Below are 16,494 nucleotides of genomic sequence, written 5' to 3'. Positions count from 1 at the left end.
AGAAAAACCAATGAAAGCTCAAAGAGAAAACTTAAACAGAACCAAAACCATGAAAGTCTTGATTTCTTCAGAACTCATTTGGAGAAATAAAAATCTATTTTATCAAGAAAAACAATATCAAAAGCAATTCCTACATTCTTCCTGCTACCTATGTAGCACAAAGAACAATGAAGCATATTGATGAGCTAATTTTAGCCTTAAAGATGGTTAAAGTTTGAGCTCTGTTATTACTGGTCTTTGTTGTTTCTAAAGGGGCTATATGCTACTGCTTCTTGAACTTCAGACAGCTCTTTTGCTTTTCTGTCATTAATTACTGGACAGACTGATTAATCCAGATGTGTCTGACCTCAGTAACCATGGAGACATTGGCCAGAGAAACCCAGATTAATGAAACATAGGAAACAAAGGAGTTAGTTGAAGTTCAGGAAGTAGTGGAGTTGGGAATATAGGTGACTGGTAGACAAGCAAAAGGAGAAACAGTAGAACATATCAATGTTTAACCTTATACATAAAAAATTACACAACATCTTTGCATTGTTGGTGGCTGCCTTTCCTATAGAACAGAGCTAACGGATAAGCGGACCGCGGTCCAGATCCGGACCCCCCTGCTGGCTAATCCGGACCCAACCTGATTGAAAACATTTATAAATTACCACATGTTGTCTGATGACATTGTCCAATTTCACTTGCGTCGCTTCTCCTGTTTGTACGGTAAAGCCCTCTAGGACCAGGCTGCACGTGATACAAATTAGCCAATGAGCTGCTGTCAGTCTGGGTTGCTGCTGCTGCTACTTTTAGATACAGCAGGCAAACCTGTGGCAAGCCGGGCGATGGGAAAGAAGGAGAAGATGATGAGAAAAAAAGAGCAGAGAAAGTGTGGACTCCTGGAAGAACTGTGGTGAACTGGTGACAGAAAAGTGAAATGGCGTGCTCAAAGATGAAGCTGCACATTTTGAGTATGTTTGGCTCAATCTACTGCTGTGAAGCAGGATTCTCCACCATGAACATAATCAAAAATAAATATCGATCCAGGCTCACGAATGAGCATGTTGATATGTGCTTGAGAATGGCTTTGTTACCATTCAAACCGAGGTTTAAAGCCTTGCAGGGCAGCATAAAGCCTACTACTCTTATTAAGCCATAAAAAAGAAAGAGAAAAAATAAACGGTCAGTTCAGGCGTTTTATAAAATATGTAAATCAGGAAATTTTCTTTATACCAAACTGAACGATTGCTGTTCTCTACTTAAAATAACACTTTAGATTTTAAAATGTAAAAGTTTTCTGTTTTTTTTTAATATAAAAAGTCAATCTATAACATGGATGCATAAAAACCTAATTTTATTTCAGTGTTAGATTCTGTTTAAAGTAACAGGTTATAATTAAACATTTCTCCAGACCCTTACTGGTTGATGATTTTATTTATTCGGACCCCACTGATTTTTAAACGGTTACCCCTGCTATAGAACATACCTGCATCTTTCTTCCAAAGCAACAGCTGAACCATCACAACATTATTCCTGTGTGCAGAACTCAAACCGTTATCAGACCAAGCGTGGGCAGATCAGGCTGGGTGGCAGCAGGGCAGGGAAGCCCGACAGGACGGTTTCTCCCAAGCTGATAACTTTGTTCTGGGCCACTTGAGATGACATCATGATGAATGGTAAGGAAGATGTTGGTGCAGCAGGCAGGAAGCCTTATCTTATACAATGGCGCCATGGAGAAGATGGGTGGGGAGTGAGTCAAGGTGGCCTCACAAACACTTGTGAATCCCACTACAGCCCACTGATACTTCACTTGAATGGCAGTCACTTCCCACTAAACACGCACACACATCTTACATGGTGTCTCTGCCCGCAGCTGGAGGAGGTGGCTAAACAAGATAGATAGAAGCCAGGTCACTGTCTGTGACTATCACTTTTACTACTTCAGAGGATTTGCGACTTTCTGGAAAAGGCAGAGGAAGTTGATCAACTGAGAGTCCAGCTCCAGGTCTGCGCTGCATGCAAATATTCACTATATTCACTAACATTTAGCTGATAAATACAACTAAAAGATGCATATTAACCTTAAAGTCATGTGTAATTAAGTGAGTAGAGAAGGATGATTGTAAAAAATGTACATGTGTTAATTTAATATTTTTGAGTAGTACATTTGTGGGAAATCCTTTAACATAGCAGTGTTAGGTATCTTCAGGGAAATTAGGGATTTTCTATTTATTTTGCAGCTTGCCCAATATTAAAAAATCTTATTGGATCACAGTTTGAGATCCATTTTAGGGGAGGGATTAGATTATAACAAATCTGAATAAAGATTTTTCCTTGCTATGTTTACAATTTATCAAAACTTTTGAAAATCTTGTGCCAAAGTAACAAAAATCAAACTATGTATAAAAACAGTTTAAACAGAAGTTGGTTCAAAATATAAGTCCTAAAAAAGTAGAAGCTTTAATATTTATATTCAACGATGTGCAAAGATGTGAACTTTAAACGCATTTTCACTAGAATATTATTTCAGAATATCAAACTACTTACTACATACTGACTGTTATCTTAGTTGATTAGTTATTTTAGTAACAATATATTAGGAACTGAAAATTAAAGGTATTAAAATGTATTTGAGGGAAACAGACGGAAAGATCTTCCCCCATATTTCAGAAAACATATGGGGCATCCTAAGTATAAAGGCTATAAGCAGCGAACCAGCGTTCAAGGGAATTCTCCCATTATAAGGTTCCTTTATGGTTCTGTTTGCTTTAAAAAGCATTTCTAAGAGTGCGCAACATATTGTCACATATAGAGCAATTAGTATATTTGGGGCAACATAAGGAACAATGAAAGTAAAATGCTTCAGATAAAATAAAATTTTTATGACTTTAGAAACAGTTTTAGAAAAAAATAAAAAAATAAAACATTTTCTAAATAAAAACTAAGAAAAACAAACATGAAAATAAAAACCAGCCAAAATGGAGACATGTTCCTTAGAAATTAGTTGATCTTGAGTGAAACATACAGATTTATGAGGGACAGACGGGTTCTCTCATCTTGAATTAAACCAGGTTATGCAAACATGCAAATAAGATGACATCCAGGATGACTTCTTTTTGGCACAGGTTTCAAGTCAGTAAATCATAAGACCAGAGGAAAGACCCACGAGTCATTTAATATTGACTGTAGATCCGTTTGTTTATCTCCTGATTACTAATCGGAGCTCGCTGTGAATCCCCCCAATGATCTGGGGCTTTTATCTTGACAGCAAGGGCTGTTTATACACTGAAGCCTCATCCAACAGTTACAAATCATGAAGGCTGAACTGGTTTCTGAACTGAAATGTCGTTTAGTGTTTCTTGCTTCTATACAAAATTTTTACTTAGAAAACAGGCATAATGAAAGCTGCTATAGTAGAGACTTGCACTTTTGCAGACCTTTTTTTTTTTAAAAAGAAGCTGCTCTTTCCTAAAAAAAAAAAAAAACAACCAAACAACTTCCAAAATTTATTAAAAAGATCAGTGAACTATTTTTTGTTGCATTTTGATCTATTTACTTTTTTAATTAAAAAATGTCAAAGACAATTAAAAACTCATCTGCTTTAAAAGTTCTGTTATTTAAACTACACTGTGCACATCTCATTAATGTAATATCCTACAGCTAAAGACAAGGCTGAGTAAACTGATGAGATGCACTGGTAATCAAACATACAAAGCTCTGAGTGTGTATTACACTTTTTGTTTTTAACAACAAGTGGAAATTATCACACCTTTTACAGCGAATTTCTGTGCAGGGATTTCGCGCCTCATGATGTGTCGCTACCTGAATATCTTGCTGGCACTCCTTAGCCGCTTCCTGTTCGCCATCCATGGGGTTGTGACGGTGTGGCGAGTGGTGGTTGTTAAAGGGGAGCCTCTCTATTGGCTGCTGGTTTTGGGTGTGGCTCTGCTGGGAGTGGAAATGGCCCTCACCCTCAAATGTACCAGCAATGCGGAGTGGAAATGGTAATGTCTCTCTTAATCCAATAAAATCTGTTTATTTCAAAATCAGATGTGGTGAAGCTTTAGAAAACAATGCCTCGTACAACTTTATTATTTAGTTATTGATTTTAATAGTCTGATAACAATATGAAGAAAGCCAAGATAAACAAAGTAGATCAATACCAGCAGTGAGAGCCGTCGCATGAGAGGCTTGTAGGTAAATACGTGTTTGGAGCTTTTCTAACTAAGCAGTGAGCTGTAGGTGACCATCATACTGTGGCTGAGAGTGCAAGTAGATACATGATGATTTCATAGAAAATAAAAAAATGGGACTAGCAAACAGAAAAATACAAAAAAACAAAACAAAAACATAATTGAAACAAAAAAACTAAATACATGCAAAAAAAATGCCGCATGTAGTGAAAAATAACAGCAAATTAGGAAAGGCTACAATGACTGAAAATTGAGAGCAGAAATGTAGAAAGTACATAAGGAAGACAAAACCTGCTGCAAACACTTAAATGATGTTAACATACAAACACACACAGCTCATAAAAAGAAACACGTTGTAACTATTACGAACATCTGCAAGTAAAATCAAACAAAAAACTATTAATGCAAACTAGCTCTGCATAACAACAATACTTCAGACCACTAGGGAGAGAAGATCATCAACTTGCATGGGACCAGAACTATGAAAAAATGTCTGTAGACCAGACAGCAAAAACATATATTATGCTTCGTTCACACCTAAAGCAGCAGACGCAGCAGACGCAGCAGACGCAGCAGACGCAGCTAGTTAAAATGCAAATACAATGGTTGACGTGTATCAAGGTACAGCAAAAGATCCTGCAGCGTGGTTTGAGCAGCAGGAGCAGTGCGTCTGAGCAGCTGAAGCAATGCCTCACAAGCTTCTGAGCATCTGAAGTGCGGGACTTGCTGTGAAAGCAGTAGTTGCTGGAGTTGAACTTTTGCTGCTTGATGTGCTGCAACAACCAATCAGAGAAGCTGATTTGGGAGCTGGCAGGGAGACAGACACAGCCCTGCTTGTGCAGATCGATCGCTATGATCACTCCTCTGAAACAATTTATTAACATCTAAATTAACTTAAAAGGCTGAAATCTGCCAGCAAAACATGTTCGCTTTTATTATCCTGGTGCCTGCAGTTTGGATTATGTATGTGAAAAACGCTAACATCTACTTCCAGCCGCCGAGAAAAGTAGTGGCAAACTGCGAGGAAGCAAGCAGATCAGAGGCTGCTGTTGAACGGGATTCCTAGGGATAGCGCACCGCCGGTGTATGGGGGTCTGAGCGTCTCCGACAGCAAAATAATATTTAAAGGAAGGATCGTAATCTCGAACTGACTGCACAGATTTCCACCTGAACAAGTTTTCAGGTGGTCTTTCTCACTAAAAAAAATTTAAACTACTTTTTACCCACTGATCACAGCAAATATAGCTGCCATTGTTACAGGCAAAGAAAGGATAGGGTAGCTCCATCCAACGCGCATCAGATCCACTTTTTGACCACACAGCTACAGCAGCAAAGATGCTTTAGCCGCTTGTCAGAATTAAAAACTTTTACAATCATCAAAAATGAAGAAGCATGCATGTTTTTGCGGCTTCTGCTGCTTGCGGTGTGAACGTAGCATTAGATGCCAAAGGGGGCCCATGTCATTGAACAAGATGCAGGCGCTCTGTGTTTTTGTATCAACCCTAGTATGGTTTTTCCAAGGTTAATTAAAAACATTCCACGAGCTGAACTGGTTCTTGAGCCTTTTTTCACTGTGTTGAAGATTTGTGCAAAGTTATCTCTAACAGATTTCTGATAAAATGATAAGGAACAGAAGCTGGATTGCAGCATTAAAGTTTACAGACGGTGTCTAGAGCTTTGTGCTGAGGAACAGATAGCACCACACTTTTCAGCTTTCTCTCTAAAAAAAAATCATATTTCTCACAAAAATTATATTTCTCTCTAAAAAAAAGTATATTCAATATAAAACCAGTCATTTCTCTGTTGATTTTTTTCTGTAACTTGTAATGCATTGCAGGGCCACATAGCTGGTATATATCAGTGCCCTGGGTCACATGCTATAAATTAAACTGTCACATTTATAAAATTAGTAAAACTTCTGGCAGAATTTCTTCCTGTCATTTCATGGAGGTAAAGTAGCTATGGTCCAGCATATTCCTAAAAAGAGGAGAACTGACAAAAGGCAAAACTGAAATGTTTGCTAACTGCTTATTTCCAATCTATTGTGCTTTTTGTGTTCATTATTCTCTATCATTTATGTAAATATCTATAGTGCTATGTTTGCTTCAAAACTTTAACTGTTAAAGATAAAAAAGTAATTCTCATTATTATAAATTCGCTGAAAAAGGTGTCAGAGTAAATATAAACTTAGTGAATAAAAAGTAGGAACATCTGGACACTTTAGTGTTGTGATGAAGGACAAAAGAATTCAAAGGAAGTAAATAAATTAGTTAATTTAGTAAATGTCTTTCTGCACACAACTGCAAACTAAAGAGTTGTCTTAGAAGTGTTAACTGTCTTCACCAAACATTAGTCTAAAATCCACAAATATTAAACCAGACTCTTTGGACTTATGAAATAAGAAAGCACATTTTGGACCAGCATGAGTTTAATGACATAAAACCCCCTTCTCTGAATCTGAGGGATAAATTAGTAGGAACAAACCAAAGCGCTTACGTAGTTGTCTTGACGTGAGGTTTGAGGCATCCTCTGTAATGTGCTTTATGTTGGAAATAAATGAAAACTAAAAATTTTTGGCTGTGAACAATTTGCAATCCAACTGCTGTGGGCCAGGAGAAAAGGCTGAATTATTTTCCTTTTTTTCCAGCAGTTTTTTTTTTCTCTCCTCTGCTGTCTATCAAAAATAAATCCCTTTGTTAGTGGCATTGTTTTCCACTGAGCCAATATTGTGGGGCCATCTGTCAAAACCTGGTCCGTTTGTGCATTCGCACAGACGGGCATCACTGAATGGGTCAGGTAAATACATATTCACAGATATATATTTATAAAACAGGTCTGAATAAATATAAAATGGCTTAACCCTTTTAGCGTGAGCCTCAAATAGATATGAGGATCGAGTGTCACACCTCATTCAAAAGCAGGCTGCATTTCATTCAAAAGCTGTAGCTTTTAGGCACATCCAGGCTGAACATCCCCAGACATGAGCTTTCTTCAGGCCTCTGCTTTTCGCACTGATTCCTACTTTGAAGCTTTTTCCTCATGAAGGCTTTGCACTGTCAAGTGGGATTTGCATATATGATGAGAATAATTGCCTGTCTGAAATGCGATGCTTCTTTTGGGAAAAAAAAGGAACCCTTTCTTGTTTAGTAGGTTTAAAAAAAAGGGACCAAAAAAAAAAGAAAAAGGATGTGACTAAAAATATCCGTTATCACCTTCTTAACCCAACGTTCCTCTTCTTCGGTGTTCCTCTTTTAGGTTCTCCCCTATGGTTTTCCTCTACCTCAGTACTGTCATCCCATCCATTTGGTTTCTGGAGCTGAGCCTATTACAGTCCATGCTGCCCCTCAACAATTCCTCCAGCCACGAGCTTCATTTGCTGGCCCACATCCCCATCACAAAGGTAACAATCCCGTCACAAATCCACCCCGGCTGCTTGGCACCCCATGTGGCAACATTAAAGCGACATCTGATAATAGATAAGATATAAATCAGGAAAGAAGGCGGATAAACTATTAGTGGCAGAAAAAGTGTAACAGACGCACTGAGATAACTCCTCGATAGGGAACTGCATGAAAGAAAAAAAAGCTCAGATCTCCCTTGTGGGGGGGTTTTAGTGGCGTTTTCTTTGATGTAGGATTTGGAAGCTTTTTTTTTGCCCCACTTTGGGCAGAAGGACATGAAAACTGAAGGCATTCTTTCTTCAAAGTTGGAAACTCTAAATGTTATTACAACAATTTATAGTTAGAAAACTCCTCTAATTAGGAGGCTGAATTAAACATTTGTTTTTTAATATATCAAGAACAGAAAGAGCCCTGCAATAGACTGTTGACCTGACCAGGGTGTACCCCGCCTCTCGCCTGTAGACACCTGGAAATAGGCACCAGCACAACACAAGACCCCGCTTGGGATAAGCGTGACAGAAAATGGATGGAAAAACAGAAAGAATAGATCCTGTTTATTGTTACATTGATTGGACTGTTTGCTCCTGTGGGCAGAGATATTTCTACATTTTCTTAAGATCTAGTACAGATTTAAACAAATTCATTGATGTAACAAACCAACACAAAGTAGTGCAAAACAGATTGGTGAAGGTGAAAAGATTGGTGGTTTTCAAAGGACTGTGAAAACCAAAGGATGAACTGAACGGTTTTGGAATAAAGTTGTGGGAAAGTTTGAAGCATGGTTAATCTTCTGAGCTCTGCTGATATAGCACTGTTCAGTCTGTCGAAAATGGAAAGAACATGGCTGAACTGCAAAGCAACCAAAAAAATGGCCGTCCATATCAGGCTGGATAAGGAGAGCACTAATTAGTGAAGTAGCCAGAAAACCTCAGAAGCTGTAGAGATTCACAGCTCAGGTTGAGGAGACGGTTATTTTTCTTTTTGGAAGAGTGGTAAAACAGAGAGGCATTGAAGAAAGAATGCAGTTGGAATTCATGTAGCATATAGGAAACATGTGAAAGCAGGTAATCTGATCAGACCAGACAGAAATTAAACGTTCTGGCTTTGGTGAAACATAATTTACTCAGAAGAAAAATGAACTCCTCCTCTCCCTCCTCACAAGAACAAACCTTTAAGCCAGGAAACAATCCTGAATATTTAGCCAGAGTTAGTGTGAATGGTTTATATCAAAGCAAACCTATGTGTTTAAACCATCCAGTTAAATTTGATACTTATATATATAATATAGAGGATGATTGGTGGCAAGATACGGAAAAAGCTGTTTGCAGCCAGCCTATATCCAGTCTGACTGTTTGAGAAATAGGCTACAGCAGGGAAAATTGGATTTAAAGAGACCCAATTTAGGAATATATATATATATATATATGTGTGCTGCATTGTTTAAAGTTTTTTCCTAAAAAGAAAATAAGAAAACATTTAACTTTTTTATTTCTGTTAGAATTATAGACTCTGTTAAGTTTTCATTGTTTTACAGCCACTAAAGGTTCAAGATGAATGGCTGTTTTTGCACCATGTGTTCACTCACCGGCTCCACTTATACAGATACAGACTTCCATAAGTTCTTAACTGTATCAATGATTTTTTTTTTTTTATAAACTCTACTTTGCTGTTCTTATCACACAGGGCATTGAGGACCTTGAACCAGAGAACTGGGTAGAAGGACTGGAGCAGACCATGCTTATTGTACTGGTTCTGGGTCGTTGGCTGATGCCAAAAGGGGACATGTCACGGGACCAGCTTTCACAGCTCCTCATGGTTTATGTTGGACTGGGTGCTGACATCCTAGACATCTTTGACACCTTCAAGGAACCTCAAGTTAAAACTAACAGGACGGTCGTCATCATTGGGCTTGCCCTCTTCTCTTGGGCGCTTATGCAGTTTCCTCTGGTTCTCACCCAGACGCAGGCCTCACAGGGTGAGCTTCCTAAGAGGAGCTGGAATAACCTCCCCTGCTGTCATGGAGCTTCCTCCTCACCCCCCTCTTGCTGCTCCAATGAGATCTGGAGTTTGTTGCTCACTGTAGGACTACAGGATGCCCCGTTCCTGGTTTATCGCCTATACCTCATGATAAAAGAGAAGGTGCAGAACCAGCTGATGATTTTCTTCACCTGCAAGAACATACTTATTGTCCTTTTGGAGCTTTACAGGATCTTTGTGGTGCATTTTGAACAGCAGGTACAAGACTCAGTGTTTGACAGGTGTGGGCCTCTGGAGACCTACAGTCAAACCCTTAGGGGTAGTAACACAGAGGAGGCTGAACAAGAGAATGGTAAACAGAGGCAAAGAGCAGAGCAGAGCTGTCGTATGGACATGGAAATGGGACCAGACGGAGGGGAAGAGCGCAAAGCGTCCATGTAAAGAAAAGGGTGCAAAACTCGCAGGAGGGTGACTTTGACCTCTTGGGAGGGAAGAGAAACTGTGTTCACTCACCAAGACTAAAGCTGAATGCAGCTACCATCTCTTAGATCTCAGCCTCATTCTGAGACGGTCTTTGCTCTCTGGAGGTTTAGTAACAAGATATAAAGCACAAAGGAAGAGTATGTCCCCACAAAAAAAAAAAGAGAAAAAGCTGTCTTTGATAAAACTTAAGAAAAACCTTGAACATTCTGACCTCAGCACTGTCAGTTTTTCAGTCACATTAAGCAGTTAGTAATACCAAAACAACTGTTATTTGTTTTGCTTTTAACTTTTTCCTAATTGCAAAAGAAGTAGAAGGGTTTGATTAATATCTTTGTAAGCAATAAGAAAAATTTCTATATCAAATAAGGAGCTAATAAGCATGAGGGGTGACATTTCACAAATGTGTTTCTTATTAGTTAATAAACTTTTTCTAATAAAGGCCTTTATATAAATAAATAAATGAAACAGCACATGGCTGTTTATTTGCTTGCCATGAGATGGCAGTGTTGCTAAGACAACTGAGATACACACACATCCCTGAAACATACATGAGATTTGCATGGAGAGAGAAGCTTGAATGTTTTTGAGCTGCAAGTTTTTTTTTTCTGTTTTGGGAGGAAAAACCTCCTCTATGGGTGTTGTTTACAAGATCAAAATCAGCGAGTGTTGCAACTCTAGTAGTACTCTAGTAATTAGAAATAGATTTAGTACCTTCAGACAGCTGTTTTGCAATTACTAATCAAATGTAGTCATTTTAAAGACACATCCTGATAAGCGGGAGGCGAGTGAAGAGGTCTGCTACTCACTCTCAGGTTATTTTCCTCCTGAGCACAATCAGCTCACCGCAGCCGGCTTCAGAACTCACTGCATTTTCATAATGGCTGAAAAAGCACACTTGTGATTATGTGAGATTTGCTCTCACTTGCTTTCTTTTTAAAGTCAGAAAGGTGCTTCTGAGAGATTCCTCCACATGACCACAAAAGCAAGAGGCTCTTAAATAGCAAGTGAGAACAGGGAGGGGGGGTGTTTGATCTGAAGCCCAGGGTCTCAAGGTTTCGAGCTACTTAAAGGTGGGGACAAACGACCCCTCCTCTCAGCGTCTCAATTCACACAATAACTCTCCTGTCACATGGGGGCTCGGATGCAGCCCTGCTGAATTCATGGATGACCCTGCTTTGTTGAGCTTCTGCTTAGGTGTCGAGGTAGGCAGCAACAGAAGAGCAGCAATGGCAGCGAGTGGCATTTCAATCAGGGGTCTTACTGAGACAGACCTGTATCATTGTCCATTAAATAGCTGCACTTCAACCAGCCTTCATTGTAATGACAGGAGCTCAGGCTCCTGTAGGAGCTTGGGCTGCGTTACCTCTTGTTTAGAGCAGAGAAAAAGAAGAGAACAGAGTGATGTGAAGGCAAGGTTCCAAACCACTCCAGAAAAGCCTGGAAAACAATTAAGTTCTGAATTTTTACTTTGTTATGGTTACTATCTTGATCTACCTTTCCTCAATGTTAATTTCTTTTCATTCTTTTTTTTGTGTCTTTTCTTCCTCCCTTCCTTTCCTTGGCTAAGACTGGAGTTTTACTTCCACAGGGCCACACAGAACGTGGGGGATTTTATTCAGTTGTGGGGTTTTTACAACATTTTACTTACTGTGTCAGAAGAAGGAGATCTAAGTTTAACAAGCTCCTCATTTATCGATTTTTTTGCTTACACTTGTTTTTACCTTAGTAGTGATCATTAGCTGACACTTGTTTTACATCAATTGTTTATATGTTTTTAATTGTGTAAATAAAGTATTAAAAGTCAAAAGTCCTTTCCTTTCTTCACTGTTTTTTCTTTTCCTTCAATATATTCTTCTTTTGTCATGTAGACGTTGCTTCTGCTTTTTAACTGAATAAAACAGCATAGCAGGGTTCCTGCAGTGTCTTAAAAAAGTTCAGAATTTCACTTTTTTCTACAAGTATTTTAGATTTCATGATAAACACAAAGGAGTCTGAATTCTTGGAAGTTAGATCATGATAAATATAGGATTCCTGTAAAAATGCTCAGCTTATGAGATTTTCTAAAACAATAACTCTAGGTGATCTCTAAAGGTTGTTTTTTTGAGAGCATTACCGTGTTTTTGCAACGGTCTGAATAATTAATGGGAGAGCCATCTTTTAAAAGTAGTAGAAGAAAATAATAATGGAGAGTCTCCTCTTAGACAGCAGTCCCCCCCATAGAAATATGCCTCATAGAACAGAGATCAGTTTATAAAGTCACTAATAGAGGAGTTACATCACACGGGGGCCATTTTGGGGCCACAGCTTGTCCTATAGGCGCTAGGGTTTTGGGAGAATCCGATGTTCATGTGACAGCCCCATGTAGGCAACACAATGGGTTGATGAAAGCACGGTTTGCTTGAGAAGAGAGTCCTTCTCCTCTTCAGATTAACTGCATGCTTTAACAAGATTGTGTGGGCATGTGGGAGGATGGGGATGTCAGCTGATCCACGGGCTGCCCTACATAGAAGAGACGAAGAGAGCGTGGAAACTCAAAGCAAGCAACTCCACAGCTCACAGATTATATTCACATATATAAAAAAGATGTTGATGCTAAAAGTTGTAATTACCAGCATAAAAATGTATTAAACTCTATAGAGACTGCAGTCTAAAGTGTGACATAATATTTGTCTTTTTTTTTACCAACAAAGCCAAGTGGTTGATAACTTTCAACGTTTTAATTAGTTCGCTGCTGGTCTGAAAAGCAGAAACTCAGCTGTTTGAGGTAAAAGCAAATGTTGAAGTCTTGAATCCATCCATCTATCTTCTGAATCTCTTCCAACAACAATGTCAACTTTTCTCCTTTAGTTATTTTTGTTATTACCACAAAAAGTCTTGTCTTTTGTGTTGTATTGATTGTCCAAATCAAGTAGAGCATATTTGTGAATTAGAAATGGATACCAAGCTCAAATCTGTTGGTAGGACAACTGCTTATGTAATGCTTCACAAATCTGGGAAATAAAAACAGCAAAAGAAAGTTAACTGCATGTCAAACAGTTTGCAGTTTTCTCTGCAGTAGTAGAGAATTTTATCAGAGTTGCTGGAAAGATGAAGGTAGTCAGATACTGAGTAATCCTGAAGAAAAATACGTTGGTGGATACAAAAGACTTTAGATTGGGGACAGATATTCACATTCCAGTGGGATAACCACCCTGCACTTAGAGTTAGAGCTATATTGAACCTGTTCCAATATCAGTCCTTCAGGATGCTAAGGACTTGCTCATTTCAAATATACATTATTACTTTAGGACTGATGCTGGACACCACTGGTGTAAATGAAAAAAGAATGTAAATGTGTATATATCACCCAGTCAAAGCCTAGACTAATCCAGTCAATCTGTTACTTGAGTATTACTTTTCACATATGGACCTACCAAAAAGTTATGGAATAATTCACTGGACTTTGTTTCCAAGTTTGAAGATGTTTCGCTTCCCATCCAGGAAGCTTTTTCAATTCAAAATGTCAGAATTAGCGTTGAGTTTGAGGCTTTATACAGTGGACCAAAATAAAGCTTTGTTTTGCTAAGAAAACATGCAAATTGAACCGAACGAAAAGGTCCACCCTTTGAAATGGGGGTCGTTTGGGTTATTTGTTAGGCTGCAATATCCATTCCTAAGGGGCGGACCCGTTTGTCCGGTTTAATTTGCATGTTTTCTAAGCCAAAACAAGGATTTGTTTTCGTCCATTCTATATAGCCTCGAACTCAACACTAATTCTGAAATGTTGAATTGAAAAAGCTTCCTGGATGGGAAGCAAAACATCTTCAAACTTGGAAACAAAGTCCAGTGGATTGTTTTTTTTTTTTACTTTTTTGGACTGACAATGACCTGGATGACTGTCAATCTTCACCAGCACAAATGGTCATGAACAGAGATGGGAAGTAACAAAGTACAAATACTTCGTTACTGTACTCAAGTAGATTTTTCTGATATTTTTACTTTACTTTACTACTTATTTTTATGGCGACTTTTTACTTCTACTCCTTACATTTTTACACAAATATCTGTACTTTCTACTCCTTACATTTTTACACAAATATCTGTACTTTATACTCCTTACATTTCTAAAAAATTGGCTCGTTACTTTAGTTTTGAATAATTTCAATGGAGTTACCGTTATCATTTTTCACGTCATCAATACCAAATTCAATCTAATTGGATGGGAATCTACGTTGCATTTGACGCACCACTACAAGATGAATCGACAGATTCGGCGGTATTCATTCACGGCAAATCATTGCAGCTTGGTGGCGGTGGCGTTAGCATAGTAGTATGGACGACAAGATGATTGAAAATGAACACAACGGAGATCTAGTCCTATTGGCAGACATCCATTTAAAATGTAGGCAACGGCATGAAAAAAGTGATTTCTACTTTTACTTTTATACTTAAAGTAAATTTACAAGCCTGTACTTTGTTACTTTTACTTGAGTAAAGAAGTTTAATCAGTACTTCCACTTTTACCAGAGTATTTTTTAAAACAAGTATCTGTACTTTTACTCAAGTACGGAAAGTGAGTACTTTTGCCATCTATGGTCATGAATCATTTTAAACCATCTTTAGCTGGAAATGGAACAAATAATTCAGTTCCCAGATATCCATTTTAATTTAATTCAACGGTAAAAAAAAACACTTTATTCAACCAAACTGTAAAACAATTATTGTAACTCTTAAGTTTCTTTTAACAAGTTGTTGTTGAAGTCATCAGGTGGGTAGGATCTCCTGTAATGGTGCAAATTTCCATAAATAGTAGCTACAAATGAGTGACACAGAAGTGGAATTTAGGACTTTTTCAGATTGTTATTTTAAATTTTTAAACATAAATCATTTCCATTCTGCTTTCATCACTTTCTACGTTGTTTTGCTTTTTCACATCTGAATTTGTGGTTGTATCTTAAATAAATTCTAAATACTTTTACAATGTCTATGTGCTCCTTATTTTTTTTCTTTGTGTCTCTCATGCTCACTGTGTTAGAAACAGCTGTGTTTTGTCAGGTGTTTTATTAAAACTGAGGTTCCATTAAAAAAAAATCTGAAGTGTGTTGATCCAGACATCTCCAGACTGACATTTGTTCGGTCTTATCAGGCTACATCTTTCACCACAGTCAGACATTCTCACAACATGCCAAATTTCCCCTGTTTTGTGTGAACTGTTTTGGAAAATCCAAACACATTGAGGTGAGAACCATCATCTTAGACTTCAACAGATAAATCCACCAACATGCCACAGAAACGTTGGAGCTGCAGAAACAAAAGCAAACTTCAAATGAACCCCGAAACTTTCTGACAAGCAGCTGAGGATCCGGTTCGTGCCGCCTCGCATACCACCATGGATTGAAACTAATGAGCTTTACTGCATTGTGTGTGTATCAGAGGCACTGAAAGACTGACGTGTTTTCACGCTGTAGAGAATTTTAAGGCAGAATTGACTCCTATAGCACACAGGTATTTTTGAAGGATCATAAAGCACCTTAGAAAAGTTTTAAACCACTTTCTTATTTAAACTCTGCTTGCTTTTATGTTCAGTTATACTGTATGTTTTATAAGCTTACTTGATCAATCTGCTGGTGAAGCTTCTCAGTCATCCAGGTCATAGTCGTTCCATAAAAAGAAAATTAAAAACAATCCACTGGACTTTGTTTCCAAGTTTGAAGACATTTGGTTTCCCATCCAGGAAGCTTTTCCAAACCTCGATTTTAAAAAAAGCTTCCAGGATGGGTAAAGAAACGTCTTCAAAGTTGGAAACAAAGTCCAGTGGATTGTTTTTAATTTTCTTTTTTTTAATTTTCTTTTTTTTTTTAGAACTTGATCAATAGTTGCTAAGATCTTTAAAACCTTTTTTAAGGCATTGCTAACTTTTAACACATAGCAAAGCGTTTTTCTGAAAGTTATAAGTGGATCAAAGTCAGAAAGTCTCTAAGGATTCACAGAGCTCGTAAAAACATGTTTCCCTGCTGTGCATTGCAAAGTTAAACTGATGAAGGGAGGAAAGCAGACCTAAAAGACCACAGATGAGTAAAATCAGCAATAAAAGCACAGCTAGCCATGACGTGTGAGAGTGAATCCTGTAACACCTATTAAAAGATTTTAGTCAAAAATACAGTGCGTTTAATTAATTATTGGAGTTTAAAAACTGTTAAACTCAGTTAACCTTTTTATTGCACAGACTTGTTTCCTGAAATATATTTTTTGCATAGTTCATTTATTCCTTTATTTACATGTGGCTGCAATCAAATTTCAGTTTATCGCTTCAGGACCACAAACTGAACTGGATACGCAGAAGAAGAACGTAGACGTAATACAGCAAAAGCTTTTTTTGCTAGCATCTCTGGATCATTGAGTTGTTGACAATTTGTTTTATTATAACCATAGTAAAACAAATTATAAGTACTTTGAAGACACACAAATGCCTTTGT

The 16,494-nt window shown here is 37.9% G+C and overlaps 1 protein-coding gene across 2 annotated transcripts; it reads left to right on the top strand.

Moving 5' to 3' along the window:
* Positions 1-1,795: 1,795 nt before the first annotated feature.
* On the top strand, positions 1,796-11,766 carry LOC119788600 (transmembrane protein 26). Of its 2 annotated transcripts, none has more exons than XM_038293116.1 (3): positions 1,796-1,990; positions 7,434-7,578; positions 9,263-11,766. In XM_038293116.1, the coding sequence occupies exons 2-3, from the start codon at positions 7,444-7,446 to the stop codon at positions 9,995-9,997; spliced, it is 870 nt and encodes a 289-aa protein (XP_038149044.1). In that variant the 5' UTR covers positions 1,796-1,990; positions 7,434-7,443; the 3' UTR covers positions 9,998-11,766. The 2 variants fall into 2 exon arrangements, with proteins under 2 accessions (XP_038149044.1, XP_038149043.1); XM_038293115.1 differs by lacking the exon at positions 1,796-1,990 and adding an exon at positions 3,748-3,989.
* The last annotated feature ends 4,728 nt before the right edge of the window (positions 11,767-16,494 follow it).

The sequence above is a fragment of the Cyprinodon tularosa genome, unplaced genomic scaffold (genome assembly GCF_016077235.1).
Source record: "Cyprinodon tularosa strain WSP-4 unplaced genomic scaffold, ASM1607723v1 ctg320, whole genome shotgun sequence".
NCBI classification, from domain to species: Eukaryota; Metazoa; Chordata; class Actinopteri; order Cyprinodontiformes; family Cyprinodontidae; genus Cyprinodon; species Cyprinodon tularosa.
The sequence above is the reverse complement of the archived record's forward strand: the minus strand, read 5'-3'. Positions and strand labels throughout refer to the sequence as shown.

Excerpts from the sequence above, each read along its gene's own strand:
- LOC119788600 (XM_038293115.1), top strand. The coding sequence starts at position 3,793 with ATGATGTGTCGCTACCTGAATATCTTGCTGGCACTCCTTAGCCGCTTC. Across the intron at positions 3,990-7,433 it reads AGCAATGCGGAGTGGAAATG|GTTCTCCCCTATGGTTTTCC; the intron begins GTAATGTCTCTC and ends TTCCTCTTTTAG. Across the intron at positions 7,579-9,262 it reads CCCACATCCCCATCACAAAG|GGCATTGAGGACCTTGAACC; the intron begins GTAACAATCCCG and ends CTTATCACACAG.